This window comes from Schistocerca gregaria, chromosome 3 (assembly GCF_023897955.1).
Source record: "Schistocerca gregaria isolate iqSchGreg1 chromosome 3, iqSchGreg1.2, whole genome shotgun sequence".
NCBI classification, from domain to species: Eukaryota; Metazoa; Arthropoda; class Insecta; order Orthoptera; family Acrididae; genus Schistocerca; species Schistocerca gregaria.
The window spans coordinates 145,879,084-145,902,905 of NC_064922.1; the positions used below are offsets into that span (position 1 = coordinate 145,879,084).

Genomic DNA, 23,822 nt, shown 5'->3' on the forward strand with positions numbered 1-23,822 from the left:
TTGCTTAAATAAAGATCACACTTTCTAGAGCATTAGCCCAAACTTCCTTGCTGGAACTAGACACAGAATTCAAATTAAAGATTTATTGTGAGACGTGTTACACTGTAGATTAAGACTTTGTGAGTTGACTGACTAGGATTTATACAACTTGTTCACTTTCTATGACACTGCTTGGAGCTTAGCCTAACAAGTGCTACATGTGTTTGTATCTTGAAGTGTGCATCTTTAATCACAGTTTCTCATTCCACATGTAACATAAATCAGTACCTTTTGTGGTTAAAATTATTCAGACACTGTTTGTAAAAGCCAGCACCTCTTATTTAGAAAGTCTGACCAATTTGTCTTCCTAGGCTTGAGAGTTCAGTAAATTTCTACATCTGATGTCAGTAAACATTCAACATTGATTCAAATTCATTCAACTGTTGCGCTTGCAGTTGCCTTGTATGTGATGGTACGACTGCAAGCATTTCTAGGCTGGTATTAGTGCAGAATTTAATCATCTGCCCTAACATTCGTTTTTTTCATCATCTTTAAAATGACAAGTTCTATCATCTTAGTAGATTTCTTCCTCAGCAAATCACGATTTGAACAGGCTCCAGGCAACCACGCACAATGCGTAGTAAAATTATGTGCCATGAGCCATAAATCTGATTCATTAACTGTAACCTTGTCCAGATGCGTACCTTCGGATACATACATCCCATTCAAACTAATAGCTTACATGTATACACACTTATGTACTACTACATATATTTAAATGCATACAAATGAAATGCAAATGCATATGAAGTGAAAATCAAATCATAAGTGCACTTAAACTATAACTTATAAACTACTAACTATTTACAATTCAGTAGAGTTTTTTTACTCAGTTAAATATCAGTTTCTTTGTTCAGAGATATGAATGGCATTAAGTCCTTATGTGGGTACAACCCTTGCACCTTCTGTGTCTCTGGGTGTGCCAACAGGTAGCACCCATCATGCGGTACATTATTAGGTGTGGCCTGGTATATAAAATTTGCCACTTTTTATTTATTCTTTTGATACTAGAAGCCTTGAGGTGGATTTTCAACATAGCCAAATCTCCTATTTTGTAGGTATATATTCGATTCAGATTTCTTTCAAACTTCGCTTTCCTGACTTTAGAATGGTGTTGCAGTGACAGCAAAGCTTGTTGTAACCTCTGCTCTCTTGATATTGTCCTTGGGATTCACAGCAGAGGCTTCAACCATTCATCATCAGGCACATTTGTCATGATAATTTCACAGGATTTCCATACTGCTCTTTTCTTGGTGGTCTGTGGGGTCACATGCAGTGGCTCTTCCACGCACTACTAAAATTGTACGCCAACATCAAATCAACCCACAACTTCTGACACACGCTCATCAGTTCATTGTTCCAAACCTTGTGTAATATCACCAATAGTTTTGCTGATGATTTTCACTTGGCTCTCCAAGACGTTATGTGCCTTGTCAGGCTGGTCTACTTTATCATCTAAATTTGAAACTTGTTGCAGGATGTCTCTGTCCTGCACTACAAGTTCTGCAACTTGATCTTTAACAACATCAATTTCTTGTGACAGATACGAAACAATTGTCTTTTCGTGTTGGTCGAGAAGCTCATTGAACTTTGTTAAAAATTGAGCATCTTGCTCTTGCACTCTTTTTTTCGCGAGCAATCCATTCTAGTCTTTCCCTGTCTTCAAGTTCATTGTGCTGTAATCTCTCCTTTTCATCACGATGTTCGTCTCCCCAAGTCAAGCTGTGCTAAAAGCACTGCAAGGAAGTATAGTAAAAGTGGTGATGTTGGCAACACATCAGCTGTCAATGTTGTTGCATGACATTTCTCTATTCTATCAGCCATGTGAATGTTTCTACTCATTTGAGTGTGTTCACTAGAATTGAAAGATACATTATCTATGCAGTGTCACTCATTTTCCACTTTGGGAATTCGAGAGGTTGACAATTTGCCTTGTTCGTTTAATGCAAACTCTTGCACATCATCACCTGCTTCCAATTAGGACATATTCTTGTCCTGTACTCACTTATCCTTGTGTGTCTTAACTATCGTTACTCAGAATCAATTTCACTGTGTCATGAAAGACACACAGAAAAATATGACGCACAAAAATAGCACTCCCAAGAAACGCTTAAATTACCCAAAACACACAGAAAAATATTGAACATATCCTAAAAGAAACTCTGATAAATGTCAAGATAAATGTGTATCCTACACCAGTAAATGACTTTTCACAGTACACCTTTAGCAACACTCCTGCAGTTTACTGTTGATAAGCTTAACATTGCATAACTGATTATTTAAACTTTACTACACATGTATGAGTCTCCCATGTAATCAAGCTTTACTTTACCTAATTGCCACACATCAGATTGTGTGACCTATTTGACTCAAAATCCATAAGCTATGTTACACGCAGTCAGTGAAGTTGAAGTAAATGAATCTTTCGAAAAATACTTGCGACAATACTACTATATTCACTTTAAGCACAACACTGTAATTTTAGACAACACAGTCAGCACATTGCATGGCCCCCAGATACCTTTCCTTCTCTTGGTTGCCAGCTCAGAGGGAAATATAGTTGCACCCTTACCTTTTGTAATTGGTTTTTGAATGCTGCTGTTTGTCTCAGTTGAGACACCTGCTATACTGTCATAAAGCTGCAGACCCAAACTCTCCACTGCAGCAGTCTTGTCTATCAGGTTTGACTCTCTCTCAGGTACAATGAATGGTGGTACGTTACATGAAACAACGTTACATGTACATAATTAACTGATGCACCATACTCATTATTACATACATAAAATATATTTCATAAATATGCTTTGAAAAAAATTTCTTTGAAAGTCAGATATACTTCAGGTTGGTATTATGTACTCAATAATTATATAGGTAAATTAGTACATAAATTCGGGCCCCTAAGTTCTGGGCCCCAGATGTGGTGGTATATAAAAAAATAATAGTTTTATTTGGTCTGTGATAATACGAGGGTTGGAACTTAAATAGTGGCAACTATTTATTCACAACCGATACAAAAGAGTTACATGTTTGCACCTGTTACTGTCCTTCAAAGTAGTCATCAGCATTGTGTAGAAGCCATTGCCAGCGATGTGGAAGGCATAGTATACCGTTAGCAGAGCGTGTTCTGTTGATGGTGCGAATGGAGCAGTCTACTGCCTGTTGAATCTCTGGAACAGTTCTGAAGAGAATGCCACAAAGAGGTTACTTAATCTTCGGAATCAAATCAAAGTCACAAGGACTTAAGTCATATTACTGTTCATTTTTGGAGCATCACCTCTGACCAGCTTTGTGAAAAAAGTGGCGACACTTTCTGCACAACCAATCTGTCATTTTGCACAAAAATGCGCAGCTGCATACAGCGCAAGCTGTGTTCGGTCGATGGGACTGGGAAGTACTGTACCACCCACCATACTCCCCATACTGAAGTACTTGTGACTTTAATTTGATTTCGAAGATGAAGGAACCACTTCAAGGCATTCGCTTCAGAACTGTTCCAGAGATTCATCAGGCAGTAGACCGCTCCATTTGCGCCATCAACAGAACGGGTTCTACACAATGCTGGTGACTACTTTGAAGGACAGTAACAGGTGCAAACATTTAACTCTTTTGTATCAGTTGTGAATAAATAGTTGACACTATTCAAGTTCCAACCCCCATATTATGTAAAACCGTAATTTCCTATTTCTGTTGTGGTACTTGATTTAAAAAGAAATAGTCATCATTAGCATTGGGTTCTGATTTTAGTTAGTATGAGGCTGTTAAACAAACTCGGTACCACCACAAGCGTTTACATAGACCTTGGATTTTCTATGGTGTGACTTACGGCCTTCTACAGTTAAGTTTTCGTAAGTGACTGCAATTATTAATAAAATTCTGCATATATTATTCAGAATGTTGTAATAAAAATTAGTTCTTCGATCCTGATGGCAAGTGGTTTAATTGTGTGCTAATTTTAAAATCACAATTAATACTTGAGATATTTCTGTTTTCGTGAAAAGTAATAAATTTCTTCGATTATTTTTCATTAGCAAGGCAAAGCTAAGGAGATTTAAGCCATCTGCCATTAAGCAGCCAATCGAAAATTTACTGAACTCAATACAACAAAAATATTAACGATTGAAGCTTTAATTTAATTTAACTGTCTTTAGAATATTTAATCAGAAAAACGGAGAACTCTTCTGCAGTTACATTTACGTTAATGAATGATTTATTAAGAATAATTGTTTTGGTGGCGTAATGGCCGACCTATGCTGCAAGAGAAATGGTGGTCCCCTCAGGAGCACACGATAAAACAACAAATTTACACAAAATATTGATTCACTAATATGAGAGGTGCGAGCTGTACAAAAAGTAAATGTTATTACTTGGAAGTATCATTTATATTCTGAATAGTTTTACAGAACTTGCACACAATTATATCCAGCATACAATGGCGTCTATCATCCATACAAGAATCGAAGACGAGAGAGTGTAACGTGATACAATGCCTCTGGTCTTTTTCATTGACCAACACAGATAAAATAGAGAAGGTTCAATATCATTATCTTTAGTGTTCTAGAAATAATTTATTTTTCTTCCGAATGTCAGTGTTCATTGTGCAAAAAACATTGTACTTTAACGTTTCTAGCATCACATGATGAATTAACCAGAATACAAAAACATTTTTTTTAAATAAACAAACATATGTGGTGGTCCACTACACAATGACACTGGTTAGAGCAGCTGTTACTTGTGTTTGTATCTTGAAATGTGTAGCCAGCGAATTATGTAAGACATAGAAAGACAACCTCCTAAGTTCTACAAGTAGTTGAAATTAGTGAGCCAACTCATTAAATGTGACTAGAAGACAGTAATAAAACAGACAGAAGAAGAGTACCTGGAATGTTACTAGCTTCGGAAACCATTGGAGATATGTGTTCCAAGTTCCTTAGAAATTGTCGAATACCAGAAATGTAGATTCTGACAGTGCTGGTGTAGGTACCGGTGGACGTGATGCTGTTGGTGGAACATTGTCCTTCTCTGCTGTGCACATCAGCAGGCCACTGTGCTGTTTCCCATAGACCTTGAATTGTCTCTGAATTAGCTGGTTATTCTTATTATGACATCAGCTGATTCAATAAACTTTACATCCGTGATGAAGATAATATGTGATAGTTTGAGTTTCTAATTGCTGCTCAAGTGTCCTAGCCTGACATTAAATTAAGCAAATCAGTGCCACAAACTGCATAGTGTCTGGAAACCAAGATGCGTGTATTCAATGCATCTAGAAAAGTGCTCATAAATTGCGTCAAGGCATGTACTGAATTAATCTGCATCGAATTGACTGGCCTGAAAAGATGTGTGTACTTGGATAACACTTCCTCGAGCATTGTACAGAAAGGTCTGCAGCATAAGGCATGTTTCATTTTCAATAGTATTCCAGCAGAACAAAAGCTACTGAGTGATGAACGCAAACTATTCAAATCTAAGTTGGAAGTTTCCCTCCTAGTGCACTCATTCTACTCTGCAGAAGACTTCTTCGCAGTAGTTGAGAACTTTTCTCTGTGATAGTCATTTGTTTGTATACTCTCTGTTTAGTGCTTTTTATTAATAGTTAAAGTCTTTGGTTAAAAATTTTGTAATTGTCATTCTATAAACTATTTATGGTCTCATTTGTCTTGCATGGTTCCACAGAATCTGACAAATAAAGAAGCAGGAGAAGTAGTAAACAAGCCGCATCAAACTTCTTGAACGTCTGAAAAATTTCAACTCTTGTGGATTCTTTAAGTGAAGCTACAACATTTTTACAGATGTCTGTAAAATAGTTACAGTATCTTATAATTTTCTCCTTGTTACAGAGTGAGCTGGATACTTTAGCTGCCACATTAAAACAGTTGGAAAACCAGAAAGGTGAAGCACAAAAGAGGCTTAATGATTTAAAGAGCCAGGTAAAACATATTTTTTATTTGTAGTCCGCATTGTTTTTTCAGAATGCATGCTCAGCTTGTAAGTGCTTCTTGAAATGCTTTTATGATTTGGATTGTTTTGTTCGTGACAGACGAGGAAAAAATGTTTTCTTTTCTCTTTATAATTTTAATTAAAAAAACCTAATGATTGTGATGCTTCTTTGGTTTTAATCTGTACCTGTATAAAAAGTAAACTGTTTACATAAGAGATGCACTCTTATATCTAATACTAGAAAGAAAACTCTGTGGACAGTAACATGAGCATTCAGTTAAGAATGATCAAATCCCAAAACAGAGTCAATTGGACTGGGATAGTTAGCCATACAGATTGGGACATGGACTGCTGTCGCTTCAGTTCTCTGGAAGTTTTCGGCACTTCCATCAGTCATGTAAAGAAGTAAATAAAGAGTGGAGGTACGAGTAGACAGTGGGCATACAGAGTGAAATGTTGCTCTGAAGTTTTAAAGAGGATCACAAGACAGAAATAATGTCAAGTGAGGCTCAAATGTAGGGAAACATTCGACATGGGAAAAATATATCTAAAAACAAAGTTGATGTGACTTACCAAACAAAAGCGCTGGCAGGTCAATAGATACACAAACATACACACAAAATTCAAGCTTTCGCAATCAACGGTTGCTTCTTCAGGAAAGAGGGAAGGTGAGGGAAAGACGAAAGGATGTGGGTTTTAAGGGAGAGGGTAAGGAGTCATTCCAATCATGGGAGCGGAAAGACTTACCTTAAGGGGGAAAAAGGACACGTATACACTCGCTCGCGGGCGCCCACACACACACACACACACACACACACACACACACACACACACACACCCATCCGCACATACACAGACACAAGCAGACATTTGTAAGGCCTTTACAAATGTCTGCTTGTGTGTGTGTGTGTGTGTGTGTGTGTGTGTGTGTGTGTGTGTGTTACAAATGTCTGCTTGTGCGTGTGCGTGTGCGTGCGTGCGTGCGTGCGTGCGTGCGTGCGAGCGTGTGTGCGCACGAGTATATACCTGTCCTTTTTTCCCTGTAAGGAAAGTCTTTCCGCTCCCGGGATTGGAATGACTCCTTACCCTATCCCTTAAAACCCACTTCCTTTCTTGTTTCCCTCTCCTTCCCTCTTTCCTGAAGAAGCAGCCATTGGTTGCGAAAGCTTGAATTTTGTGTGTATGTAATTTGTGGTGAAATTATGCATACTGTTAGCAGACACATACAGTTAAAAAAATATTCTACCTTTAGGAACTGTCAGATCCTATTCTTGTGGGGGTGAGGTATAGTTTGTGGGGAGGGGGGGGGGGGGCTGAACAAAAATTGCCAGACAATTGAGGGCACACTTATTAAATCCCACTTATGGTGTATGCAGCTTTTGTGTTGCAGTTTGCATTGGTATGTATTTGCGTGGGAATGGTGGGAAGTGAACACAGTGAGTTAGTTAAGAGTTGGATGATCAGACTAGATAGCAGAACCAATGAGAAAATAGTGTTTGATAAATGTCGTCATGGCGTGGAGGAGGGTGTCAAATTACATGGAAACATAAAGGACAGAATAGTCTGTAAAGTTTAAACTATACTCTTTAGGTTCCTGTGTAAGCATAACCTCGGAAATTGGGACATTTTGAAAATACCCCACAAAGTTTTTGAAACAACCTTTGTGATACACTGCAATCAGTCAGCCATCTCACCCAGTTTTCCTCCAGTCACATTTGTTGGCTTCACCAACTCGCAACCACACGCTAACATACTCTTCCTTGTAACCTACACCTCAGGCTATGCCACAGATCAGTCCAATACTACAGCCCAATTCTCCTGCAGTCACATTGATTGGCTTAATCAACTCACAACCAATCTATAACATTGAAATACCAAATAATATCCCATGAAATATTGTCATATTCTGAGAATTAAGATAATACAAGACATACATGCTAAAACCAGTAATAACTTTATAATCCATAATAGCCAGATCAATAATCATCAGTCTCCCACTGTCCATATAGAAAACAAAAGTAATCAATTCGCATATTCTGCTGAAACAAGTAATTAAATTCAGCAATTCACATTGGCTACTATATACTATCGCTTGATTGCCTACGACCAACGAGAACCAATTGCCAACAGCACCACACAGCAGAAGAGCCACCAACACTAAATGGACTGTCTTATTTATATATGCTTTCCTTGTCAAGATTATATAAGTGTTTTGGAAATGATATGGATAAACATGTAGTTTCATTAGATTATGTAGAACAGAGTTCATGACATAGGTGTCCACAAAGGCAAAACCTAGCGGAATGACTCTTGTAGACCTGTTGACCATATTACAGATATTAGTTGTACAACAGGAGGCTGTTCTAACAGGTGAGGGAAGCATTTCTAATTCAGCTGGACTTTTTTTTTTCTTCATCTGTTACCTCTCTCTTATCACCTACTGAGCAGATTCTATCCATTGTGGTACAGTATTTTGTAATAATGTAAATGTTCTTCTCAGATGTGAATGAGTGATCATTTACTTTTTAGGTTGACTAAAGATTGCCATAGAAATTTGCTTACATGTAAGTTCATCTTGGTAGTTTTAGGAAGCAAAAGCGTTAATTAACTTCTTTGCACAGTTAAAGAACTCGAATGAGAACAATTTTTTTCTGTCATGAAGTTAAACGATACAGAGAAGAAAATGCCTATTGTTGAAGGGATGGCATCTGCAATAATTAAGATACTTGTTGATAGGTTAATTCTGTGTAATATTGCAGAAGTGACTGTTACTTTGCTCAACGTACATGTTCAGAAAGGTAGTATGCTTTTTGAAGAAAGGCAAGTGCAAATTTATTAATAGTAAAAGTATTTAAACAGATAAAGAAAATTTGAAGAAAATGTTGCGGCCCTCTAAGTGTCATCCAAATAACTGAACCAAAGTAACTAGTGAAAATTTTACGAGAGTGATGAGGAAAGTATATTGTGCCCATTATTGCTGATCTGATTAGTAGCAGACAGGTTGTACACTATGTTACTATTATAGGAACAGCAATCACAAGGTTGTAAGTTCAGCACTTATTCTTAAGAGATTTCTCTGTGTATCATCATTTTAACTTCCCCCCCCTCTAGAAAAATCTGTCTGTCTTCCAACCTACTTGAGACAAGACTTTTGTGAAAACTAGGATTACTTTACTCAACTTTTGGTAGTTTAAACATATTTTACTGAACCAAAGTCCTGGACATCAATAATAATAATTTAAAAAAGAAACCTTTTTTTCCACCAGTTATCCTTTCAGGGAATTGTAATCGTTGTTAAGGAGCCTTCAAACCTCAGAGATGGGTTGTACAGACTCGAGAGACATGATACAGATTATGAGGCTGTATGTCAATCATTCCAAAAACTTGGCAACAGAAGTTAAGACCCTAAAAACAACAACTTTTGTGGTTGTACAAGCGTTTAGAAGAATCAAATGTTTTCAGTAATCCCTTTTGTGTCAGACTGGCAGATGTACTGCTATGTTGACACATTTTTAATGATGATGATTTAGCTACAGATGTAAAGGAGTTCGGTGCTGCTAGAAAAAGAACACTAAAATAATCACTTGTGAGATAGTAGGTGGTACATAATTTGACGGGTTAAAAAGAGTGCATTCTGTGAATATTGAAGTAATTATGGGGAAGCAAGACAGGATGTAAGGAACTCGTGGAAAACTTTTAACATTTCTATAGAACTGATGAGGATTTCACTGTGGTTACAAAGAAAACTTTTCTTAGTGGGATAGATTTTGGTGGCAGCCAAGAATTGAATCTAAAAAGGAGATTTTGTGACAATTGTGGATTGACAGGAAAGAATAACAGTGTAGCTACACATTCTGAAATTTACTCCAGTACACCTACAGTTTGTAGAAGAAAGGTAAACACAGACAATATGTAGACCAAATTCAAAAAAATCTAGATGTACACAAATACAGCAGTTATTTCAAAGCATGAGCTGGGTTTTAATTGGCTCCTTATGTTGCCCCACCATGAGCATAACTTCGAATGTGCCCATCATGCCCATTTAAATAAAATCTGAAGGTGACAGTTGTCAAAAAGGATTTTAGTTAGTGTTTATGATCCAGCCAGTCTTGAAACAACCTGCAATTGCATTAAGTTCTGTTTGGGGAAGGGAAGTACATGAAACAGTAATGTTGCAGTTTGTGGATTCACTAAAATGTTTTGTAACAAATATCACCCTAGTCTTATACTCCATATGAATGTACAAAGTTTTCATCCATCATATATTTGAATAAAAAATGAAAAGTTGTACTCATACGGTTTTTCTGTGTATCACATAAAATGAAAATATCTCAATATTTCAGTTTGTCATAGTGAGCACAAAGACTCCTGTAATGGCATTAATTCTTAGATCATCCTCATTTTGTGATTTCATACATGATTTCTTTTCCCAAGGTCAACTTACGTATCTGCTTTATGTATTGTTGCTCAGTCCTCTTTGCTGATGATGGCAATTTTTTTTATTGATTTATATTTTATAATTACTTTGGTATTGTGGCATGGGTAAAAGTCCTCACCCCACTGAAAAAGTCATCAAATGTTTGCTGCTTATATTTCCATGTTACCTACATGTCAGGCTATGCTACAGATCAGTCCAATACTACAGGCCAATTCTCCTGCAGTCACATTCCTTATGAATGTGCATTTTATACATAATTATGTGAAAAAAAGTTGCACCGAACTATTGTTCTTGATCCATCCTTGAAGCATAAGTAGAAACATTTCCTGTAAATCTAATCACAGTTGATTACCAGGTCTCCATGAAGATTAATTAAACATACTGATCAGAAGATTTAGTTGGATTTTATTTTATCTATGGTCATACTCAATCCTTTACTTCTATTTTTTTATAAATGTTTTTATTTTTATTGTAAAAAGTTGAAAAATCAAAAATTACACCTGTAGAGTGCCTGAAACTCACTCAATAATTGTACTTTTGATGTGATTTTGTGTGGCAGATCAAAAACAAAAGTGTTTTCTTGTGACAGTCTTCTGTATTTTACACAGACTGAACACACAAATTTCTAACATTCTTATGTACCCAATGCCTTATCTCTTGAGAAATCTGTTTCAACTTAAAGATTACAATAAATTTGATTGAGCTGTAGTGCATGAATATGATATTGGACAAATGGTTTGAAACTGTAATGCATTGTCCTTAGTAGAAGACTACTTGAATTTTTGCTTCTTGAAATTTGTTTACAGCATTATTTTAGCTAAAAAAAACTTTATTGAACCTATTATTTGGGCCATTGCTGTTATTGTAGACACTTTTTTTTCAGATACATGTAATGCACTGTGCCTGTTAGACTTAATTGCAAAATGGCAGCTTGAATTCATTTTGTTTGTTTGCACTTTGATTTCTGTAAATAATATGCATAATGTTTCCTAATTTGCAAACCATATATACAATTTTGCAGTATTTTTATTTCTTGTAATGTGTTGTTATATTGACTTGGCCAAGCATGGTATTTTATATTCATATTATGTTTGCTTTTATTTTAATTTTGCTTAGAAAACATCTGTAGAGAAAGAACTTAATGACATCAAGCAGGCATTGGAAGAAGAGCAAGCCCAGGTAATAGATTTTTATTTTTTAAATGCTGTGGCAGATGTAGTTGTAGCTTAAAGTAATTGTAGATACACACAGTAGTTTACTTTGTGTCATTATTGTTGAATAATAATAGAAAGAGAGAAGGTGGGGTTGGGGGTGGGCATAAGGTAGCATTTTTAAATATTCAGAATTTTTGTTCAGTGAGCCACAGTCATAATTTCATTACATACTTTACAGAGAGTGAAAGGAAAAAATTGGAACGCTGTTACTTTGTCATCAACAAAACTACAAATTTAGTACTGAAACAGTAGCAAAAAATTTCCATCAGATTTGTTATACTGTGTTTCTTCAGTACTTACACAGTAAAGTGATAAAATTGATTTGTGAAAGTGTTCAGAAGAGTTTTGTGATTGCTGTAGATATGTAAGGGGAGGGAGTTTGAGGAACATAATACAAAGCGTTCTTGCAACCAGAGTTTTTGATCAAGAAATTAAACTTTGTACAAGTTTTGTATACTCACAAGGGAGAGGCCTCAGGGAAAGCCAACCAATTCATGTACCATTATTCAGCAGGTCACTGGTGCACATCATAAAATGAAAGACCGTTAGATATTTTGCTGCACAACCCCTGGTTTTTGAGAAACTACACCTAAAGTTCATGATGCACAGAAGACTCAGAATTGGCAGGATCGATAGATAGCTGAAAATTGAGCATTTTTAATTAATACGTATGAGTATACAAACACCTATTTTCCTGGAAATCAAGGAAATAAACTTTCTTGACGGCAGCTTAAGTACCCACAAGGTATGCGCAGTTAAATGAAACTGCTCCTGATGTAGTGATCAACAGGTCTAGGTGTGGAGTGTTGTATATTTTCCATTTCAAAAGTGGTAGGTATAGGAGGGTTAATAAGATAAGTGAACGAATAGGGAATAATAAGGTAGGCGAGTAAATTTTCCAAACAATATGGATCAGTAAAGAATTAAAAATGTAATCCTGGTCGATTTACAATCTCTCTTTTGCTCACTCTGTTCCATGTGCTCAATTACATACAATATAAACATTCAAAGCAAATATACTTGCAGTATCAAGAACATCTAGTGAATGGAATCTTCGTGTAACTACATCTTTCTTTCGGAAGATTCTGGAATTCTCCGCTCCACACCCAGACGGCTTGGTCACTATATCAGTGATGGTTTTGTTTAACAGCAGATATCTTATGGTGACAAAATCTGCAGTAGAAAAAGTTTCTTTCCCTGATTTCTAGAACAAAAATGTCTTTGCAGACCCCAAACGTGCTGATGTAAATGCTCAATTTCCAATTATCTATCAGTCCCATCAATTCTGAGGCAGTTGTACAGCATGATCTTTAGCGATAGTTTTCTTAAAAACAGAGCATTGTTGAACCAGAATTTCATTTTAGGTTGTTCACAAGCAACTTACCAAAATAAGAGCGGAATTGCTCACCAGTGTTTGCGCAATGTCCATTGTTTGTTTGTAAATGTTTATTGGTTATCCCCAGTTTGAGAATTTCATGGGCTCAAAATCAAATTGACTGTTACATATGGCAGCAGAAATTGTCATAGCTGTAGCGCACAGGAGAGGGACAGAAATGCTGAAAAACTAGAACTGCAGACACTGGGAGACAGGTGCTAACTATCCTGTGAAGACTTTGTTAAAAAAATTCAAAGAACCAGTTGTGCAGAATCTGGGAATATATTGTAGCCTCCAACTTATCACTGTCTTAGGGTGGCAAAGAGTAGATTACACTAATTACTGTGCACACTGTGGCATTTAAGCAGGTATTCCTCTTCCACTAAATATGTGAATGGAACAGTAAGAAACCCTAAAATGTTGACCAATAGGTTATGCCATCTGCTATACGTGTCACAGCTGTTTGCAGAGCATGGATGGAGATATAACAACATTAATTTGTAAAAATAAATGTTACTAACATAATTTCCACTCTAACAGTTGTTAATGTATAAAAACTTGTTTTGATGATATACCACTACTGTGGCGTTGTCAGTTTTGTCTTTTAATCATAGTACTAACATTTGTTGAATTTTTCTAGTTATTTACGTTCAAAACTATTCCTTTTTTGAAATTTATTCTTCTTATATGTTACAGCATTATATACTGTAATGTTATCAGATTTTTAATTTTCATATACAGCATATTATGTGTAAAAAAGAGACACTATCATGAAAGATGTTCAGATTTTTAGCATTGTCTCTGCTGACAAAATCATTGCTGCATCTGCAAACTCTAAAATGCATAGTTTTCAACAGAGCTTCATATGTTGTTAGTGCCAAATTATTCTCAGGAATGTGTATTGGCAGAAGTAATGCCTATATTTAACTCCGTATCGCGTATCCAGTAGAAGATAGTGTATGCTGACCAGTGATATTAACTAAATTTCAGATATCATCTTTAAAAGTAGGCTTTAAGTTGGTTCTATAATTTCTGCAATTGACCCAAATTTCCAAATACATTTAAGTTGATAAGAGAATCTGCACTCTGCTGTTTCAACTAATTTGCTAAATGTTGGAAAGAAAAGTGCTAATGTAAGTTACTTTAATTCTCCCACAGTATGTGCCAAGAATGTGATATAATTCTGCTTGTAGAAGTTTCTATGAAATGTTAACATGTCATAAAAAGCGTGTGTGGTGGCAGATGAAATGCTGTAGCTAGACATGTCAATTATTTTTGGGGGGAACACATGAGCTGCTAATTAATGATGTAATAGGTAACAAAACACAGCAAACAAAATGTATATAAATGTATGATGCCTTTTTTTTCAGCAGATCTTTGTATTTTTCAGAAAAAATGAAAATGTTGGTCCCAAATAAGTGGTGAAGTACATGGCTGATTTATGTCTTTCTTTGTGTAAAAAAAATCTGAAGATGATTATTAAAATGCATAATATCTAGGAGATGCAGGAAAAAAAATTGTGATACTGATTTCCCTATTTCTCACAGAGTTATGAGCAAAAGATAGTTGCATATACCTACAAGGAATTTGTATCTCGTACTATTAATGGTGAGACATGTTTTTATGAGCATAAGCAAACCTATGCATTGCATAGTGCTAGCCAAAACTTCAAAGAACTCAGCTTAACTGTTAGCAAAGACAAGACAGTTGTAATGCAGATGAATAGAACTCTCACTCTGTATAACCAATTTTTGGAATGTGAATAATTTCACATATCTTGGTAGTATTGAGGCAAGTGATAAGAGTGCTAATTTTAAGGTTTTGAAATGATAGTCAAGTATCCGAACTCTTCCATTTAGTGCAAAGGAAGACTTGTCCTGAATATGGACAGTACTCTAAGTACACTATGTTCTGCCCATCATGTCTTACAGTTTGGAGAAGTGCATCATAACCAAAAGGCACATAATCAGTTATTAACTTATCAAATGAAATTACTTAGATCTGCTCTACAAAAGACAAGAGCAGAAATGAGCACATCAGGGGAACCTGCAAGTGGAAATGAGTGTGAAAGATAAGGCTGAGTACAGTGAGAGTGAAGTGTTTTGGTCCAGGAGAACAGATACTGTTTAAGCTATTTCCCTGTCAGTATTTGGAAAGGCATGTTTCATCCAAGAAATGGGGTGCCTGGGCCAAATTAATGAAGACCTCAAAAGAAAGGGGAGATATGCTATGGTGAGGGAAGAAATCAACCAAGGCAAGCAGATTGAAGCAAATCATTTGAAAACATCCGACGCAGCTTATTGGCAGTACATGACAATGATGAAATTATAATCATCATCATTTGCATCAACAATGATGATTATTGAAATGTGTCAAACGAATAGTTGAAAGCAGATTTTCCTAACTCGTATATACATGTATCAGACCAGTGACTCATTGTTTTATGCTGTACCATATCGTGACGGGCATGCACAAAGATTGTTAATGTCCTCATAACAGAATACTCTACTGAGTTGGACTCTTGGGTTGTAAAAGGTGTTCTAAGTAGTAGCAGCCAAGAAGTAAAAATATATTAAGAAGAAAATTTATTCCTGGAACTTACTTAATGTATTTTGATCTGTAAGGACTGCTTAAGGATTAAGGATTGCTTAAAATGAAAGGTTATGTACACAGCTAAATTTTTATTTCTTAGTTTATGCAAAACAGTCTCAATTATCAGTCTAGTATCACAAGTCTCACTCTTATTCTATTGTATATTTTTTTCTTCACATTTAATAGAGCAATCTATATCTCTGTAATGACATAACATAATTATATTGTCCTACAGGTTGATAACTTGAGACGTCAAGCAGATGAGCAGGAAATGAGCCTCAAAGCTCAAGAAGAAGAACTGAATTCAAAGAAGCAGGAACTGGAAGGTCTCAAACAGGAAGAAGCAAGATTAGAGCAGCAACAAAAGGATTCTAGGAATCAGCTTGACAATCTGACAAAAAATTTGCAAGATACACAACTACAAATTAGCCAGGTATATCCACCCTTTTGCTTTTCAATCTTCTTGCATTATTCTTGTAAATATATTATGTTTGTATCACTGTGTGTGTGCGCAGTGGTTAGCACACTGGACTCGCATTCGGGAGGACGACGGTTCAATCCCGTCTCCGGCCATCCTGATTTAGGTTTTCCATGATTTCCCTAAATCGCTTCAGGCAAATGCCGGGATGGTTCCTTTGAAAGGGCACGGCCAATTTCCTTCCCAATCCTTCCCTAACCCGAGCTTACGCTCCGTCTCTAATGACCTCGTTGTCGACGGGACGTTAAACACTAACCACCACCATCACCACCACTGTGTGTGTGTGTGTGTGTGTGTGTGTGTGTGTGTGTGTGTGTGTGTGTGTGTGTGTGTGTGTGGACATTATTGAAAATAGTCCATAGTTTACAAATCAAGAAACCAAATTATCGTGTCAGAATGTATTACCAAACTGCACAGAGGAATTTTAAAAAATAAGACACACTTTGGGGCTTAGTTTATTGTTTGTTTTCTGAAATATGTATCAGATGGCTCTGTTTGGACATAAGAAACATGAATGGGGGATGGAAGTAGACTGTTGATGTCCCCCATGAAACTCGGATGGATGATTGTTCATGTGAAACAGTGGAGTGCGCCATCAATGTTTAGCAAAGATGTAATCACACAAATTGATGTTCAGTGACAAATGAGCAATGCAAGTCATAGTAAATTTTTCTGTTATAATGCTGGGAGTACCGATACACAGAAAGAGTGTGCCACTCGCAGCAAATAAGGCAACTATTCTTCATGGTGAGCTCACTGTGGAACAATTTATAATAATTATAAATATGTGGTTAAGGGACATTAAGGGGGGTAGGACGTGAAACTAGCGGACTTGGAGCAGGAGAGGCAGCACAGGACATTTTAATTTACACAGTCTATACTTTTACAAATAAATTCATAAAACTTTGTTAGCATGACCAGGAAGGATTCAGGATTCACACTCATAGCAGAGGAAGTTCAAAAACATAACAAAACAATTTTTTTTACATGTGAAGTTTCATCATTTTTTCACTTGGTATTAGCTGCATTTGTTGCTGTAGGTACACTTTTCTTCATAAGTAAGAGAGATTCTTCAATGAATTTTGCACAGCATACAAACCATACTTACAGATGTATGAAACTCTAGAATTTCCCAAATCTGTTAAAAACTGTGGTAAAAATTGAGATAATTAACTATAAAATTCGAGTTTTCTCTAGACACAAAGTTTAAAACGTAACGGCCTATTCATTTTTCTATAGATTAAATAAGTTCTAGAGTTTCAATCACCTGCAAGTATGCTTTGTAATATGTGCAAAATTCATCGAAGAATCTCTCTTACTTATGAAGAAAAGTGTACCTATAGCAACAAATGCAGCTAACAGTAAGTGAAAAAAAATCATTAAATTTCACATTTAAAAAATATTATTTTTTGGGTTTTTGAACTTTCACTGCTATGAGTGTGAATCCTGACTCCTTCCTGGTCATTCTGACAAAGTTTTATGAATTATTTGTAAAAGTATAGACAGTGCAATTTAAAATGTCCTGTGGTGCCTCTCCTTCTCGAAGTCGGCCCATTTCACGTCCTACCCCCCTTAAGAAGTCAAGGAGTGTGGGCAACAGATTGATGCACACTTTCTTTACTTCAGGGTAGGAATTTTGTCACTGCAACACTTGAAGAAGGTAGGGCAAGAACCAAAGATCGGTATGTTAGAGTATGCTTTGCTAAGGTTGCTTAAAACACTAGTATTTGCTGAAGTTGGCTACATTCACCTTAAAGAGCAGATATGCCTCTTTAAACTTTGTTTTCACCCATCCATGGGCATTGCTTTGAGTCCCCAGAAGCAATTATGTTTGCTTGTGAAGTGTTCAACTTTACCATGAAGCCCATAGGACCATCACTACGTGGTTACTAAGGATACATCAGTGCATATAGCTTCAAGGAGCATAAGTTGTAAGAAATGGAGAGTAAGCTATAAGAAAATGAGGTATTTGCAGTAGTTTCTCAAATTTTTAGGTGACCTTTGTGTGTAAATGAACAAGATTCTAAATAACAGTGCAGTATGCAGCTAAATATTGTACAGTATAGTTTTATACAGCTTCTCACTCAAGTAAGTAAATAAATAAATGTAAAAATGTTTGTTACTTGAATGAGTATAAAATTCAAAACTTTGTACACACTGATGTGACAAACTTCCATTGTTATAAAATAAAATTCTGTTTCTACATTGGTCCTGTGCAAAATTGTATGATATAAATATTGTTTGTAAATTTTCAGGTAAAAGCAAAGATTACGCATCTCCAAGAGCAGCATCGACAAATGAACGATGCAATTGCGATGTATGATACAGCTATAACAGCAGGAGATACTTCTACTGTTGTGGACACTTCACTGAATATTAAACCTGAGTTCAGAGATCCTGAGTACTTAAGAATTTGTGGTGGAAATGACAACAGTCCTGTTGAACAGGTGTGGATCATTATTATATTAATTTATGAGCTGAAGTTAAATTTAAATTGTGTTCCTGATAGTAGTTCAGGTGTTCAAACTTTCAAGCAGCAGCTCCCCAGCCTCATTTTGTTATTGAAGCCTTTAGCTTAAATGATTCACACATTTCCTGATAATTTAGTCTCAAGATCCATACAGTAACCATTATATTTGTATGCATATTAGGTTATTAGTTTCACATATGTTTCTGCCAATTCCTGTAAGGTATCGCTGATCATACCAGAATTCAAAATCCTAGAGAGATTTTACAGTTCTTTGTCATAGCAGTCTGTAATGTGTTCAACGTATTCAATAATTCTTTACATTATGATCCATTTCTTATCATCTATTCTCGCTGTATAGTCGGGTTAAAGCTTGAAGTCTTTAACCCATGTGAACTTCAGTGTGTCGAAGTCTAAGTGCACGATGCTGTGGCTATTGGATTTCAAACTGGAATATTGTAAATGTATTTATTTACACATCTAGTTCGATAGGACCTAATTGAGGAGAAAATCTTAAAGAGCATGGAATGCATCACTACATGAAATTACAGCATAAAAATAACGACAGACAAAATGTTTGTGAATCCAAACAAAATCAAGTCATAAGTTTAAATACACTCAATCAACAATATAACATATGAATTAGCTTAATTTTTCAAGAAACTCCTCAACAGAATAGAAGGATTGACCCATGAGGAAACTCTTCAGTTTCAATTTGAAAGCGCATGGATTACTGCTGAGATTTTTGAGTTCTTGTGATAGCTTATTGAAAGTGGATGCAGCAGCATACTGCACACCTTTCTGTACAAGGGATAAGGAAGTGCAATCCAAATGCAGATTGGATTTCTGTCAAGTATTAACTGAGTTAAAGCTGCTAATTCTTGGGAATAAGCTGATATTGCAAAGAAGAAACAACAGTAAAGTAAATATGTATATTGAGGGCAATGTCCAAATATCAAGACTAAAGAACAGGGGTCGACCAGAGTTTCGCGAACTTGTACCACTTATTGCCTGAACTGCCCGTTTCCGAGGCAAAAATATCCTTTGAGAATGGGAAGAGTTACTCCAAATTACGATACCATACGACATTAGCGAATGAAAGTAAGCAAAGTGGACTAATTTTTGTTTCAAATAATCACTTCAGATACTGTTCAAATAGTAAAAATGACAGCATTAAGTCTTTGAATGAGAGCCTGATTGTGGGCTTTTCATGACAGTTTCCTATCTATCTGAACACGTAGAAATTTGAACTGTTCAGTTTCACTAATTGTATGCCCATTTCGTGAAATTAAAATGTCATGTTTTGTTGAATTGTATGTTAGAAACTATAAAAACTGAGTCTTACTGTGATTTAGCATTAGTCTATTTTCTATGAGCCATAAACATACGTTATGAACTGCGCTATTTGAAACAGAGCCAATGTTTCACACAACAGCCTTTACTAACAAGCTAGTGTCATCAGCAAACAGAAATATTTTGGAATCACCTGTAATACCAGAGGGGGCCCAAAATTGATCCCTGAGACATCCCCCCCCCCCCCCCCCCTGCCCATTTGACCGTACCCCACTTAGACCCAACGTCACAGCCATTCTCAACGCTATAAATAGTGACCTGTTGCTGTCTGTTGTTAAAGTAAGAGGTGAACCAATTGTGAGCTACTCCCTGTATTCCGTAATAGTCCAACTTCTGGAGCAATATTTTGTGATCAGCACAATCAAACGCCGAGCATTCAAAACCTTTTGTTTGATCCATCCAGTACTCCACAAAGAAAAGAGAATATAACATTTTCAGTTGTTAAACAAGTTCTAGATCCGAACTGTATATTGATTGAAAATTATGTGAATTATGTGACATAAAATGATCAGTTATCGTTACATACGCTTTGTTCTACATGATGCCCTCATACTACTAGTCAGCCACTCAGGTTGCCTTGTACTCAAAGAGCATGAGAAATGCCTTAAGCACAGCATTATATTTGTTATCTGTGTTATTGGCAGTATAAATGTCCTGCCACTCTTATTCCTTAATGAGGATTAAACCTTTTTGACTTTCTTTTTTTCTTTAAATCATTTCAATCTAACATACAGTATGTCAAACAGTAAGTTTAATTTTAATTGCAGAAGTTGCAGTTTTGATTGTATGGTAATTTTTGGACGAGATTTAATGTCATCATCATCTGGGTATATTTCCAGTGAGCTAGGTAGGACTTTTATGGACATCATGCCTCTATCACTTCCTGTCATTATATGCTCCCTCTCTTTTTACATCTTGCAATGCTATTCTTGTCTTCATTTATTTGGTCTTACCATCTTCTTCTGGGACATCCAATAGGTCCCCTTCCTTGTAGTGTCATTTCCAAGCAATGTCTAGGGGTTCTAATGCCTTGCATCCTTTGTATAGGCCCAAACCTTTTTCAATTGTGCAGTGTGTAATCCCCGCCCCCATAGTGCAGGCACTAGCATATCATTCATAATCACTTGTTTCTAATTTGTTCTCATATGTGATCTGCTCAAAAAATTCTGGAACTCGGTCCACAAAGTTTTTCTATACTTACCTTTTACTTATTGTGCATGGTCTCCTTTGAAATACTCTTCTCCCAATTGATACACCACTCCCAATGCTGTTTCCCCTTCCAGAAACAGTCTTAGTATGCCTCTTGTGGATTGCGTAAATTGCCATCTGCAAATTTTCTTTTATCTCATCTGTTGTTGCAAATTTTCATCCTTTCAACGGGATTTTCAACTTTGGAAATAGAAAAAAAGTCTGCAGGCACTAGGTCTAGAGAGGGTGGAGGTTGAAGTAGCACACTGATTTACTTTTCTGAGGAATAGTCACACACCAAAAGGGATGAATGTGCAGGTGCATTATCGTGATGTAATGCCATGAATTGCCTCACCATATTACGGCCTGGTTCCTTTTCACATTTTCTCACAGGCAATCACAACACTTTCCGATAGCACAAAAAAAATTAAAAGAATTTCTAGATGACAACTCCTTCTACTCATTGGCTGAATTTTTAGATATAAATTAAGAGAGGGAAAAAACTAACTTAAGCTTTAGTGTCATGCAATATTTTGTGTAATGTAATATCTTGTACAGACATCTTTCATTAACCTGACACGTTCCACATCATTACGAAGTGTCGTATTCATGATCTATGGAACAAGTATTAATCTAATCTAATCAGTCAGTCAGTCAGTCTTCAACTGGCAAGCACAGCTTCGTTGATGTTTCTGACATGATGGTTCTTGGTAAATGTAGAAGGACGTCTGGAACGAGAGTCATCTTTAACTTCCATCCAGCCATTTTTAAACAATATGAACAATTTATAACACAGAGTATGGCTTAAGCAGTCATCGCCACAGGCTTCCTGCATAATTTGGTGTGGCTGTGTAAAGGTTCTCTTGTGTTTCTCATAGAATTTAATGCAGGTGCATTGCTCCTCTTAACTCTGCCATCTCGAAATTCACAAATTGTGTGATGCAATGTTCTACTCAACACATCATTGAACAATAACTAAAAGACATACAGAAATGAGACTTAGAGCAGTTACACATTAAACACAAGCGTGTGCAGGGATGCCAACCGCCTTCTGCTCCCATGGACCATTGACGGGTGATTATAAATGTTGTGGAATTTTCTGAACAGACCTAATATTGTCTTTTGTACAGTAGATCATAAGAATTTCATTTGATGAGCTTGTAGTTTGCTGATGTCTTGTTCTGTTAACACACAGATCTCCAAGCTGTTTGTTGTGACTGGCAGAAGGTGTTATTTGAACATGTTCGGTTTGGCTTCTACGAGAACTGCTTTATTCCTAGAACAACATGCAGCCTTTTAACGCTCTGTTTTGAACTTCTAACTTAGAATTCCCATGGTTTGATACAAAACTTCCAAGATAGCTGATGCTTCCTACACTTTCAATCTTATCTTCACGAAGTTTGACCGTACATTAGTCGGTGCTCAGTTTCATTGCTACTATTTTGTTCTTGCTTGTAATCATGAAATTTGTTAGTACATCAATACAATTCTCATTTCTCTCTCTCTCTCTCTCTCTCTCTCTCTCTCTCTCTCTCTCTCTCTCTCTCTCTCTCTGCCCCCATTTTTCCCTCCCTCTCTCCCCTCAGATGGCAACATCACCTGCAAAGAAAAATGCATTGAGATCTCCAGAATCTACAGCTTTAATTGCTTTGACAATTATATCCAATAGTGCAATGAAAAGTAGTACAGATAGTGAACTACCTCATATGCCTCTGTTTGTTTGGAATATATCTGATTCGCCATTTCTTACTTTGTACTGCTGTCACAGTTTTTATCAGCAATTGGCTCTCAACTTGGAGAGCTTTGAACATCTATATTATGCAGCCACTGCAACATGTTGCTCATTGGAACATTATCAAAGGCTTTTTCTATGTCTAAAAATGCTATAATCATATTGTATGGAAAGTTCTGGTTAAGAATAACAAATTATTTAAGAGTAAAGGAGACGGCTCACCTCAAGACTTATGTCATGGACACACACACACACACACACACACACACACACACACACACACACACACACACACACTCACACTCTCTCTCTCTCTCTCTCTCTCTCTCTCTCTCTTTGGTGGGTCTGACAGTGAGTTACCTTAGGTTTATGTCAGGGAAGTTACGGGAGTGAAGGATGAGCTGTAAGGATGGCTCCCATCTGCGCAGCTCAGGAAAGCTGGTGGCCTTGGGGAGAATCCAGATGGCACGGGTTGTGAAGCAGCCATTGAAATCTCGCATGTTGTGCTCCGCTGCATGTTGTACCACTGTGTGGTCCACCTTGTTGTTAGCAACAGTTTGATGAAGGCCATGTATTGTGATTGACAGCTGGTTGGTTGTCATACCAATGTAAAATGCTGTGGCAGTGGCTGCAGCAGAGCTGGTGCATAAGATGGCTGCTTTCACAGTTGGCCCAACCTCTGATGGTATAGGATAAGTCGGTGACGGGACTGGAGTAGGTGGAGGTGCTGGGTGTGTGGGTAGGCCAGGTCTTGCATCTGGATATTCCGTAAGTGCATGACCCTGTGGCAGGGGATTTGGTGTAGGAGAGGCATAGGGCTAGACTAGGATGTTGTGGAGGTTGGGTGGGGGGCGAAACACCACTTTGTGAGGGGATGGAAGTATCTTGAGTAGGATGTCCCTGTTTTCAGGGCATGATGATAAATAATCAAAGCCCTGATGAAGGATGTGGTTCAGTCATTCCAGTCCCAGGTAGTATTGGGTGACAAGGGGGCGTGCTTCTTTGTGGT

At 36.9% G+C, this 23,822-nt stretch overlaps 1 protein-coding gene across 13 annotated transcripts in view; it reads left to right on the plus strand.

Moving 5' to 3' along the window:
• The window catches only part of LOC126354419 (epidermal growth factor receptor substrate 15-like 1), a 188,561-nt gene that overhangs the window by 63,586 nt on the left and 101,153 nt on the right, over window positions 1-23,822 (plus strand). For 8 of the 13 annotated variants that reach the window (XR_007565323.1, XR_007565324.1, XM_050004045.1 and 5 more), the window contains exons 10-13: window positions 5,877-5,966; window positions 11,531-11,593; window positions 15,831-16,028; window positions 18,329-18,520. Coding sequence is in view for 9 of the 13 variants with exons in the window: in XM_050004045.1 (XP_049860002.1) it covers window positions 5,877-5,966; window positions 11,531-11,593; window positions 15,831-16,028; window positions 18,329-18,520 (543 nt within the window). In the remaining 4 variants the exon portion in view is untranslated. The remainder of the gene's footprint in view (window positions 1-5,876; window positions 5,967-11,530; window positions 11,594-15,830; window positions 16,029-18,328; window positions 18,521-23,822) is intronic. The other 5 variants (XR_007565325.1, XR_007565326.1, XM_050004046.1 and 2 more) reach the window with 1 other exon arrangement.